The sequence below is a fragment of the Pocillopora verrucosa genome, chromosome 12, assembly GCF_036669915.1.
Source record: "Pocillopora verrucosa isolate sample1 chromosome 12, ASM3666991v2, whole genome shotgun sequence".
NCBI lineage: Eukaryota > Metazoa > Cnidaria > Anthozoa > Scleractinia > Pocilloporidae > Pocillopora > Pocillopora verrucosa.
The window spans coordinates 5,592,444-5,604,797 of record NC_089323.1 but is presented as its reverse complement, the minus strand read 5'-3'; the positions used below and the strand labels follow the sequence as shown (position 1 = coordinate 5,604,797).

Below are 12,354 nucleotides of genomic sequence, written 5' to 3'. Positions count from 1 at the left end.
GGAAATTTACATTAGGCCCAAATCTGTTTATTTATTATTTATTTATTTTTTTTGTTCAACTGCATTTCTCTCGACCTAAAGTTGGTCTATACCTTATCGATAACGCTAAAAAAGTCAGGTCTTAGAGATTGGGTATAGCTCGACTATAGTGCGATTTCATGACTTAGAAAAGCAAACTTATTCTGTACTTACAAAGCACGTTTATCACAGAGCGGCCAGAAGTGTCATTTCCGACCCTGTTTTTCACTAAACATCGATAATCTCCACTGTCTCCTCTTTTCACACTTGTTATTGTCAATTCTTGAGAGTCGTTGGATAAACTGATCCTGGAGTTCTCATTTGCTGTTATAACAGATCCATCAAACGTCCATGATATATGCAGTATAGGGCTTCCTGTAGCGTTGCAATACAACTTGACGGTGTCTCCTTCTTCAGGGGCAGCACTTTTTGGCTGAGTTATGATGGAAGGCTTAACTGTATTAGGGAAAACAGAAAAGAAACTAAGTCTGAAGCACTCCACTATGTTTTCAATGTTGTAAACATTCTACATTTGCGCTAAATTAATCGTTGAAGAAATTTCTCATAGACGCCATCGGAAGTCACGAGGTGTTTTAAGATTATGCAACCCTGAAAAAATGAAAATAAATAGTAACATTTCTTCTCTAGTCAAACCTAGAGGAAATTATTTTACTTTTCTAAGGTGTACATTATGTATATTCACCCATGCCCCGGTGCTGGGTCAAATTACAATTTTCATCTTAATAATTTTTAAAAGTTTTGTAGGCAACGGAAACGGTAACAGGCGATGATTACTGGGACTTCCAGTAGGTTGTAACCATCTCTGAGAGTAGCTTATAAACTATCTCATTAAAAATCGGGATGTCCCAGCACACATCAAGAAGTCCCCGTTACCAATAATCAGTAACTCGGTATTCCTGCGCATACCTGCGCACACAGTAAATATTTAAAGATAAACGAACGGGGCAGTCGTTGCTACTTATCTCCTAAACATGCAATTTATAGACAGCCCTTGAGCCCCAGGCGAAATCTTACTCTCAGTAACGGGTGGTTTCTTTTTAATTAGACCTTAAAAACTGTCCTCATTTCTTCGAAGTCTGTGAGGAGAAATCCCAGCTTACGGCTGTCCTACCCTAAAACACGAGTAAATGAGAATTTGTCAACAGCTCTTACACACCTTCGACAATGATAGATGTCGAGTCTGATGAACTATTAACCATATTTGTGACATTGCAAGTGTAATTCCCACTATCAGCCACGGTAGCTGCACTGATCGACAACTGTATGAGGCTCTCATTGAAGTGCAGAATATCCAATCGGGAGTTGTTTATCATTTTCGTGGAATTTGTTGAAATCACCTCTCCATCTTTTATCCACTGCACCTCAGTCACAGGCGGTAGGGCCTTGTGCCGACATGTTACCTTGATATCGTCGCCCTTAGCCACAATCTTCTCTTTATCACCATCGATTGTAACCTCTGGATCAACTAAAACGTGATTTAATAATTACAATTGTATCATCATCATGGGCTTTAATTTATTTACTTTTTCATCCTATGTGTATAGACGATATAACTTTTCAAGCATAACTGGTATCATATCAAAACCGTGCGCTAGAACTTGTGAGTCTGCATATTCCCATGACAGGTTTTCCGGATAGTGCTGAATTTGTGAAAATAATTTACATGTGGACTGAAAGGTTTATGAAAGAAGAGGAACAAGATATGGAGCAGCAGAGAGAGAAAACCTGGCAATTACAGAGTAAAATTCTAATGGATGGTATTGATGTATTGGCGCCAATGGCCAACATATACATTTATCCATAGAAGTACTAAATAACTTTTTAAATTAAGCAACTGAGTAGTTAAAGTCAAATGCAGAGCAAATTCACAAACCACAAAAATTTGTAGGGGTTTGTAAAAATAATAACCTGAATTACCTATGGACAACGATTAGAAAACAAAACAAAACAAAACAAATAAAAGAATATTCAACACTCGCACGTTTCACTAAAAACGACTCTTAGACTTACAATGTACTGTTAGGGTTGCTGAAAATGAAGTCGCGGTATCCAAACTGTTATTAGCAACACATCTGTATTGCCCTGCATCCGATTGTTGAACATTTGATATGATCAATTGGTGGTTTCCATCATTGAAAGACACACTAAGTCGCGCATGTGCAGCCACATTCAATTCCACTCCATCTTTTTCCCAAGCAACATCAGGTGTAGGGTATCCTCCTACTACGCAATTGAACACAGCCGTTTGTCCTTCTAGTTCCGTGGTATCTCTTGGAGATTGGAAGATTTCAGGGGCAACTATCAATATAAATAATGAAAAAGAAATCATTTTTCTCTACAAAATCAAACGTAATTTACTAAATGTAGTGCGACATGTTGGTTAGAGCGCTGTATCACATAGGAAAGCAAATGAAACCGACTTTCCTAAACATTTTTACCAACGATGAATTTAAAGTATACAACGATTTATATTTTGATCGATCCATATTTTTAGTCGTGTCGTAAACCATAGTTGAACTCACATCGGACAGTCACTATGGCAACATTGGAGGTAGCATTTCCAACCTTGTTGCTCGCCACACACCGGTATGCTCCGTTGTCTTTCCTGCTCACGTTCGTTATTGTCAACTGCTCTTTGTCTGTTGACAAACGGATCCGTACATCTTCATTTGGATTTATAGAAGATCCATTTTTCGTCCATGATATTGTCAAAGAGCTTCCAGTAGCGTTGCAAAAGAGAGTCAAGTTCTCTCCTTCTTTGATCGGATCAGCTTGTGGGTGCGTCTCGATAACAGGCGTCACTGTAGAAATGCAAGAAAGTATTTTATACTTAAAATGTTTATCTATCATTCTTTTTTTTTCCGTATCCAAACAGTTTAAATAGGTGTTATTGAGCCGGTTCTTAAGCACATAACTAAGAATAATAATAATAAATGCCACTATCAGTGCGACATTTTTAGGCGTTGCTGGAAATTTTAATTGTTAGTCGGAACAAGTCGGATTTTAATTGTTAGTCGGAAAAAGATTAGGCTTCTGGTGATCACTGAGGATAGAAAATGAAGTTTAGCCGTAAATTGACCAAGATTTTAATTATTAGCCGTAAAAGCCAACACCCCTTTGAGACTCTAGAAGTACCGTAAGGTCTCAGAGGAACACACACAGAATGGTTTTTCATTGTGTCAATTCACGAGTCAAATTTTGGCCACAAGCTTTTAAAATATTTGAGCTTGGTATAAAACAGTTCCTCGACTTCACATACAATTTCTGCTTTTGGTCACTTTCGGCCAAGAAATATATTGACAAACCAAATTGTTTCATGTCTAAGTTCATTTACATCGCAACATACCTTGAATGACAATCGACGTCCAATTTGAGGAGCTACCAACATTATTTGTGACATTGCAGGTGTAATTTCCAGCATCTTCCAAGGAAACTGCGATGATCGACAACTGAGCTTGGCTTTCATTATGATGTGAAATAGTGACACGTGACCCATTCGAAGGTGTAGTAAGGGTTGATGCAATCACAATCCCATCTTTTACCCACTGCACCTCAGAAACGGTAGGCAAGGCGTTGAACTGGCATTTCAGCAGTAAATCAGTGCCGTTGGCTAAATACCGTTTATGATCTCCATCGATTGTGACTTCTGGTGCAACTAAAATTCAGTGATACGACATAGAAACCGCTCTTCATTGATAATATCATATTAAAGTTAGCGGAGAACAATTATTGTAAAACGAAAACTTACCCAGGACCCTTTAATCAAAAACCACAATCGAAGATTTGAGAGGGAGAAGCTGAGATGTCGACAACAATTTGGACGCAGGTCCCTGCAGTCTCTGACACATGTATTTAATCCATTGAGGAACTTATAACATCATTGGCTTCGCATTAATTCAACTTGGTCTTTTGCCATTTTCAGTACGAGAAGAACATCAACCGAAAAGAGAGGTTTTGTCAATAATAATGATCTATAGAATTTGTGGTCAACGCTGGAGGAAACTCGAATAAAAAAGTGATCAATACTAGAACGTTGCTAATATACAAATATACACTACTTTGGCACTCACATTGTACTGTTAGGGTCGCTGAAGATGAACTCGCGGTATCCAGACTGTTATTGGCTACACATCTGTACTGCCCTGCATCTGATTGTTGAACATTTGATATGTTCAATTGGTGGTCTCCATCATTGGAAGATACACTAAGTCGCACATCTCCTGTCACATTCAATTCCAGTCCATTTTTTGTCCACGCAACGTCAGGTGTAGGGTATCCTGCGACTACGCAACTGAAATCAACGGTTTGTTTTTCCTCTTTTGTGCGATTAGTTGGAGGTTCGGATATTTCAGGTCCAACTAGTAATGTGAAGATAAAAAATTGAAAAACTGAGTCACTGCAAAACCATACGTATTTCACAAAATACAGCAAAAATTGCCATTTCGGCAATTTTTGCTGAAACACTACTACACTGCAACACTGATTTAAATGAAAGTTACTCCGTTTGATAACTGTAAAAAAACAGCAAACGTTAAAAGGAATTGAATAAACAAACAACAAAACAAAATTGTCAATATCAATAATCTACATCAGTGTAATACTAAAGCAGTAAATAGCGTTGAAGGCCCGCCCTGATGGGCTATTAAGCCTCTGAATATCCGCCACTAGCCACCTCCACTTCGGTGAAGCTTGGTTATTTAATAGTATAATAATGTTAACTTAAGAATGCTATGATTTTACTATCATCTCAAGCCAAGCAAGAAAAAAGAAACTTCAAGACTGCTAACAAGTTAAAACGGCCTGTCACGTTTGCTCTGTACTTACATTCAACCAGCAGAAAGTTAGTATTAGATGTATCGTTTCCAACCTCGTTGCTCGCCACACATTTGTATTCCCCCTTGTTTACCCTGCTCACGTTCGTTATAATCAAATGTCGATTGCCATCTGAAAAACTAATCCTTGAATCCCCTGAGGTGGTTACATCAACTCCGTTGAATTTCCACGTTATTGTTAGAGAGCTTCCAGAAGAGTTACAAAATAACGTGACATTTTCTCCCTCCTTGACAGTAAGAGTTTCTGGCTGCAATTTGGTGGAGGGCTTCTCTGTGAGAGAACAGAAATACTTTAGTCAGTTATTTGGTATTCCAAGGTATTGTACAATTTTACTTTTACGTCTTCTTTCGAGGCTTTCTAAAGTGTAGTAAGTTAAACTTTCGTATGATTGACATCTTTTTTATATTTTTTTTTAATTTGTTTTTTTATTTTTTGTGAGTCTATGAGGAAGGAATGGTTTTTGTCTAGAAATTGAGGTAAGGAGTTAGATTATTTTTTGAACGCGTAAATCAAGGCAAATTTTGTTTTACTGATCAAATAAATGTGATGTTCGTTTTGACGAGAGAATTGTTTTGTTGCAAAAATAAATTCGTGTAATTATGTTTACACAGAACTGCTGGGTTGGCTTTTTCTTCCACAGGAGAAGATGTTAAACTAACAAAAAAATTTAACCAGGAACATTGAGAGAAATAATGCCGCGGATATGTTGTACAGGAAGTAATGGACATCGTATGCATACCTTGAATAACAATCAAAGTCGAATCTGTTGTACCATATACATCATTTGTAACATTGCAGCTGTAATTTCCAGAATCCTGTGAAGAAGCTGAGGCGGTTGAAAGCTGTGATAGACTTTCATTATAAAAGATGTTAGTCACTCTTGATCCATTGTTGGTCACAGTGGCATTTATGGTAATCACATTTCCATCTTTTATCCACTGCACCTCAGACACAGGCGGTGAAGCGTTATACCGACAGATCAACGTGAAGTTCTCGCCTTCAGCTATAAACTGCTTTTGGTTACCATCAATTGCAACTTCGGGCTCATCTGAAATTCAAATCAAACTCTTCTTAGGACAAGGGGGTAAGTTTCTAAAGAAACTGTGGTGCTTCTTCGGTGGGAGAGTATAACAGACTTATTTAGTATAATTATGATCAACTGACTTGATAACGTAACTGGCCAACGTAACGAGGTTTGAAGCTGAAGTTTCAAGGGTTAGCTCTTCGTCGGAGCGGAAGACGAAGGGCTAACGCTCGAAACCTAAGCTTCGAAACTCTTCACGGTGGTCATTTACGTTATCAACTCAGTTAATGATGCTAAATTATCTTGTTAGGTCAAACTATCATTTACTAAAGCAATTGTTCTTTCGAGAGAACGAAAGCCTGCAAGGGATAGTAAAATAAAATCAAACATTTAAAACGTCTCTTCGTTATTTCTTCCTCATGGTGATCGGCAGCCGGAAGGATTGAAAAGAAGAAAGAGCCGGCGCTTTGAATGCTGATTCGCTGTAAAATGAAAGGCAAATGTCGTGTTTTTGTTGACTCCTGTCGGTATCTTTCAATTTATAATTGACTGATGAACAGCATCTTTTCCTCCCTTAAATACACGTATATGAAAAGCAATAAAAATCTGCTAAGCATATTCGTATTAGAATAGGTGATACGCGTCTTTTCTAATCCACTACCATGTCATTTTGCCAAATAAGGTCATGAGAACGCGCAAAATATGCCACGGTCTTACGCTGTAGAGGAGGGCAAAATTACGGAGCAATGAAATGGCCGCACTGAACGACCTAATGTATTGCTTGTATTTTTTCTCACCCCTTCGGGGCTCTGGGAATACTTCGCAACTCGCAAAAATGAATATCAGCACGTATTACATGTTTAACGATCGAGTAACGTGTATTTATTTAAATATTTTATCTCAGAAGCTATGAGCATGAAACTTCTCCCTATAATATCCCCACACTATCTGGCAAACAGGTAATGAGAACATCAAAATTCTCAGACAGAATTTTTTATCTTGACGAAGCAACAAATTGTTGCAATTAATTTACAGGAAATGCGTAGCAGTTAGAGGGGAAATTTTTTTAAAAATGGTGCAAAAGGAGAGCATTTAGGGACTTGAAATTTGTTAATAAATTGCGTCAATAGCAGCGAATAGTGGCAAAAACGGGCTACAATTTTGCTCATTCAACCTTAAATTTTTTAATCGAAACTATAGGAAAATTTTGCAAGAATTTCCGTCTATCGTTAACAAACTGTGAAAGCAGACTGCAAGAAGCTAAATTTTTGCCGTTTGGTTTAGTCATCGCTGCTAGCCTTTCCAATTAGTTGCCTTCTCGTTTCTTTTTCCTAATATTTGATCAAAAAACATTGAGTTAAAATCACGCAACAGAGTCATCAACAGACACACGGGTTATTTACATAAATCAATGCCCTTTTGCAGCCTTTCCTTTACGCTTGATTACTTTTGCATTTGAAATTGTCTTTCCGACTTTCAATTTCATCAGGGCCTTTCCGCACTAGCGACAAAATTGTTTATTTAGACATATTTTCTGTCATCACCAACATTTTAAAAGTGCGGATGGTTTGTCGCGACTCTACTAATTCTGGCCGTAGCCGTCAAAACCTGAGACGCACCGCCGACAAAGTTTTTCCCACGTGATAATTTAGCAAAATCGACTAATTATACAAAACCGTTATAAACATGTCAATCATTTGTCGTTGAAGCTAAGACAAGCGTGTAATTGAACCGTAATCAGTTTACTAGAAAGGCAGTAATTGTCTTCTGCTGCGACGTTCGGGTATTCTAAAATTTTACAGTGACTTAGGATAAATCCCGGAAATTAAAGGTGAAATCCTTCGGCAACTATGTTGGCCGATCCTATGAACAGATCGGGCGCTGACGGAATGTGACGGTTTTAAAATTTTTAGTGCAAATGCAACCGACGGAACAAAAATTCATCATGACAAAATTTGACCTTTGTTTTGTCGGAATAATTCTAGTTTTGTCCGCTAGTAGGGAAATGCTCTTCAAATAAACGTCAAATTTGATCCCCTCCAACAGTTTCTAGTTTAATTGGCAGAATTAGCCTTACGCTATACATTGATCAAGGCTTTCAGGGTAATTTTAAATAAACATTCACACATCATGAAGTAAATACAACAAATGAACTGCTGTAACTATAGTGTACCTCACTGTGGTGTCTACGTCATTTTTCTTTAGGACTGAAGATACCTTAAGTGTCCTATTGTCATGCCCAACAATAAAAAAGACTTTCGATTGTTGATCAAAGCCATATCTACACCAGGTAAGCTTGAAAAGGAGGAAACTGGTGTAAACATAATTTTAACGAAAATTGTTTACCAGATCAAAAGGATAGACATAAATTATTCAATCCCTCTCTAGGCATGACGTGTACTGAATTAAAATTCCTTGCAGTCATTCAATCGTGAACAACAAGTTCGCTTTACACCAAATATAAAATATATAACATTTAACCTGTTAAGAATCGTCTATGTTGATGCCATGTTGTGCTTACGATCCGAAGATTCAACATATTTCACAAACAATACAAACCATTGGTTTGTTGTATTCATGGATGCAATTAAGTCAAAAGCTCCAGTTAAGACGACTCCCTGTTGTGGGACGCACTAACTGATCGATTTCGCTTAACTCAGTGTTTAAGAGCAAGTTATGGTCTTTCAAATTATGAACAGCAAATTGATTAAAACAGAACTGCAAACAGAACCTATCTCACAAGTCTTCACATCAAACAGACTCACTTAATTTCGGGTCTTACATAAGCTAATACAGCTCCCGGAAGTTCTTGTCATAAATCAAGGAAAAACTATCTAGGCACGCGGTTCTGAAACGTGAATACCGATCAAAATGATGTACAAATTCAATATTTACGATATTTTGATTGAAAGCGCCTTTAATATGCTGTAAGACCTAAAATGTAGGAATCATGGATATCACTGCAATACGGATGGATCAACATCACTGATTACATCGCAGGATGAATTAAACTACATTGTATTCGCATAGTTTAGACAACTAACCTTGATGTGTAAGTGGCGCAGAAAGAAAAAGTAAAAAAGCTATTCTAACAACCATTTCAGTGTCGCACTGTCCCACTGTTCTTTCGCCGGTCTGCTTTGAAAAGCGTAGTCAGTCAATCGTTTTGGATAAATTTAATTGCAATGAGATGCAAATTTTGTAAATCCACCAATTATAGCCTAATTTACAGACACAAATAACCGAACGGAGACATCCGTCGCGATTTGTCTGTCTGCAAGGTAAAATGTTTCTGTCGAGACTATAACAAAGTGAAAGAAAAAAAAAAGAGATGTGTGTGTTTTTCTTAACATGTTCCTAGTCAATCCACAATAATTTAGCTAATTGCCAGCATGTTAAGTTTCCTTAAGATTAGCACTATCCATAAATTTAGAGAAACAAAATACTTCCCATGTCAAGGGGTTGGTTTCTTTTATTTGGCAAACAAACAAAATTATCTTACTGACCCATTCGCTTTGCGCTCAATTGATCGTAGGTGCAATCAGGTACGATCAAAAGTAAACACTTAAAAGGCCTTTTTTGAGGGGACAGGAAATTCTATGTGAAATCTGGGGGCCTGGAACCAATTAAGTAATCACAACTCTGAATGAATTACTGAAAAGAATAGGAAAAAACTCGACAAAAACTTTCGGAAAAATATGTGTCAACCATATTTTTTCTGTCCTTTAATAGAGACCAGGTTATTGAATTCCATTTGTCTCTGTCTAGTACTTTTTCTTCCAATGGTTGGTTCCATCCTTCAAACAGATTTTCTTTTCATTATTTACTGTAAGCAGGGGGGTCCTAGGGCCCACCGAGAGAAGCAAATTATCTGATACAAGAACTGGCTGGTAAAAAGAGTGCCTCTTCAATGACGATACATTTAAGAAAAAGGGAAAAAATCGGAACAATGTAAGATTGATGCTTGAAAGCGACCTTTGTAAGAGTCTATTATCCAGGGTGTGTCGTCACCAGAAGATAATTCGATCCACTATTCTGGGTGTTTTGACATTTGCAAACATCACCTGACGAAAGGATTCATTTCCAAATGCATAACTCCATTCAAGGGTACTATCGTCTCCCTCCAGAGCAAAGAATGGATTTGGAGGTTCAGTTGTAAATTTTACACCTGTTATTACAATGGATAAAGCTTAATTCACGTTATTTTCGGTCTGGAGAAGGCTCCAGATGTTAAAAACTAAGTTCTGTATCAGGAGAAGGATGCTTCTCGTCTTGTTACGCGCGTGGGAAAAAAAAATTCTTAGTTCCCATAAGGATTCGAACCTTAGACCTTCGGATTTCACGCTCTGATGCTCTACCACTGAGCCACAGAGACGGTGAGCGAGGTCTACTATACTACGAAGTTCAACTGACAAGCGTCCTGCATGCATACTGCAGGCTCTGAACAGTTTTTTTATGTCAACAGTAGCGACTACATTGTTTTGAAGAGATTGAGCGAGTTGTCATAATATATAAAATACAGGGTACAAATACACCTGGTTATCATGTCGTTGTCGTACACGACGCTGTTGACATGACTGATAGTCTCTGTGGCTCAGTGTTAGAGCATCGCAGCAGAGAAACCGAATTCCTCACGAATGTTCAGAACTTTTTCTTTGTCCCATGCTCGTGACGAGACGAAAAATCATATTTTGCCATTATGAAAAAGCCATCGTTATCAGAATAATTATAACTGAATGAAACGTAATCACACGGCCATTTCAAACGCGGGAGTCCGAAATCCATGCACGTAACGCGCGTGAGACAACTCCCATATCTTACTTTCAAGATATCGATTTTACTTTCTTAACTTGATGAAATGCTACTAACAATGGTTGTTGCTTAGATTCGTTTGAAACTTTGAAGAAAAATTAACCCAAATCTCTTAAACCAACTCGACGCCAATTTTGAATACTAACGTCTTTGTTTGATAATGATGTTATCTGCCGCTTTTCCGGTTGTGATCGAATTCAGGGATATGATTTTAGTTCTGAGGGAAATTCATTTCTAAAGCAAGGAAATAAATAAATTTGGCTTAATGTTTTCAAAAATCAAACACAAAAGTATTGAGACAGATGAAAATCAAATTTTTTTTTTGAGTTAGTATTTATCGCTCTGAAAAAGCTACGATAAATTCTTCGTTTTACATCAACTTTTTCATCATTCATATTTGTATCTGTTGATCGTTTACGCCAAAAATTAAACCGAACCAATCAAAGACTAGTTTTTTCTGATCCTGCATTAATACATAACTACGCATTTCATAACTGTTTAATCGTGTACAACAAGTATGAATCAACCTTGTGTGTTATTAATTATTTCAAATGATCATTTCAAAGCTTACCTTTGGTGGATAAAACGCAGAGAGCACTCGTAATGATTAGTAGAGCCGCTCTCTTGATAATTAAAAAATCTGCGCTCAGCATCCCTCGTGTGAACTGTTTCAACGATAATATTTTTAAATGACGCTTTGTTGAAGATGGAGGCTAAATATTCGCTTGAGTCACGGAGTGTGAGACGAGACGACGCTGTTCAGACGTAAGGTGAGAATTACGTCTAATCTGGGTAATCATTTACTTAGCGGTCACGCACATAACTCAATTGAGGCGATTCTTGAAATTTCATTCAATATCAAATAGCAAGCAAATTACTGGCGCTATCCCCATTAGAGCGCACATTCTTATTATGCTCAATGAAAATTTAACAAGTAACGCCAGAGGTAATATTTTCAACACCAAAAATAGCGAAAGCGCACGTTTGAAATATCTTTTCCCCAAGCTACAGTACCCCGTACATATTTTTGAATACCATTTCAGTTCCTGACCTCAGAGACAAATACTGCTGTTTTGACAGTACCAGAGTCGTATTGCTGTTCAAAGATCACAAAGCAGCCGACACTGTAAGAGCGCAACTAGGGGATTCGAGCAACAAAATTGGAAAAACTATACAGCCGGTGTTCACAAGTACAAAAAATAAAGATGATGTTGAGACGCGCGCGGAAAGGCCTCCGCTAATCGACCAGGAAAGCATTGGGTCTTTATTCAAACGTCGCTTGTGCGATGCAAGCTATGTCGGCTATACTCGCCGGTACCTATTTCAACGTGTTTCTGAACATCAGAGCTCGGCCGGAATTGGAAACCACGTCAAGAAAGACCACAATTTGGAACCAATGAACCTCAAAGGAGAAATGCAGGAGTCAACGTGATTGCGTGATATATGAAATGTTGTATATCGGAGATCTTAGGCCGATAAACAATATTCAATCAATCACTTTGATTGACATGGTTTCCCGGAAAGTCACATTTCTGGTAACTTGACATATTTCGCCACCTTATGCACAAGAATGTACTAACGCAAAAACAAACCTACACATTTGCTTGACAATGACATCCGACGACGTCGATAAATATAACAACTAA

The 12,354-nt window shown here is 37.8% G+C and overlaps 1 protein-coding gene across 4 annotated transcripts in view; it reads right to left on the bottom strand.

Moving 5' to 3' along the window:
* Positions 1-11,415, bottom strand: part of LOC131777793 (hemicentin-1) — a 56,254-nt gene extending 44,839 nt beyond the window's left edge. For 3 of the 4 annotated variants that reach the window (XM_066159680.1, XM_066159681.1, XM_066159683.1), the window contains exons 1-9: positions 11,280-11,415; positions 5,612-5,920; positions 4,864-5,142; positions 4,110-4,397; positions 3,386-3,694; positions 2,562-2,840; positions 2,050-2,337; positions 1,196-1,504; positions 193-474 (exon numbers count right to left, since the gene is read on the bottom strand). In XM_066159680.1, coding sequence (XP_066015777.1) covers positions 193-474; positions 1,196-1,504; positions 2,050-2,337; positions 2,562-2,840; positions 3,386-3,694; positions 4,110-4,397; positions 4,864-5,142; positions 5,612-5,920; positions 11,280-11,361 — 2,425 coding nt within the window. In that variant the 5' untranslated portion in view covers positions 11,362-11,415. Of the gene's footprint in view, positions 1-192; positions 475-1,195; positions 1,505-2,049; positions 2,338-2,561; positions 2,841-3,385; positions 3,695-4,109; positions 4,398-4,863; positions 5,143-5,611; positions 5,921-8,940; positions 9,031-11,279 lie in introns of those variants that run through there. The other variant, XM_066159682.1, reaches the window with a different exon arrangement.
* Between the last annotated feature and the right edge of the window lie 939 nt (positions 11,416-12,354).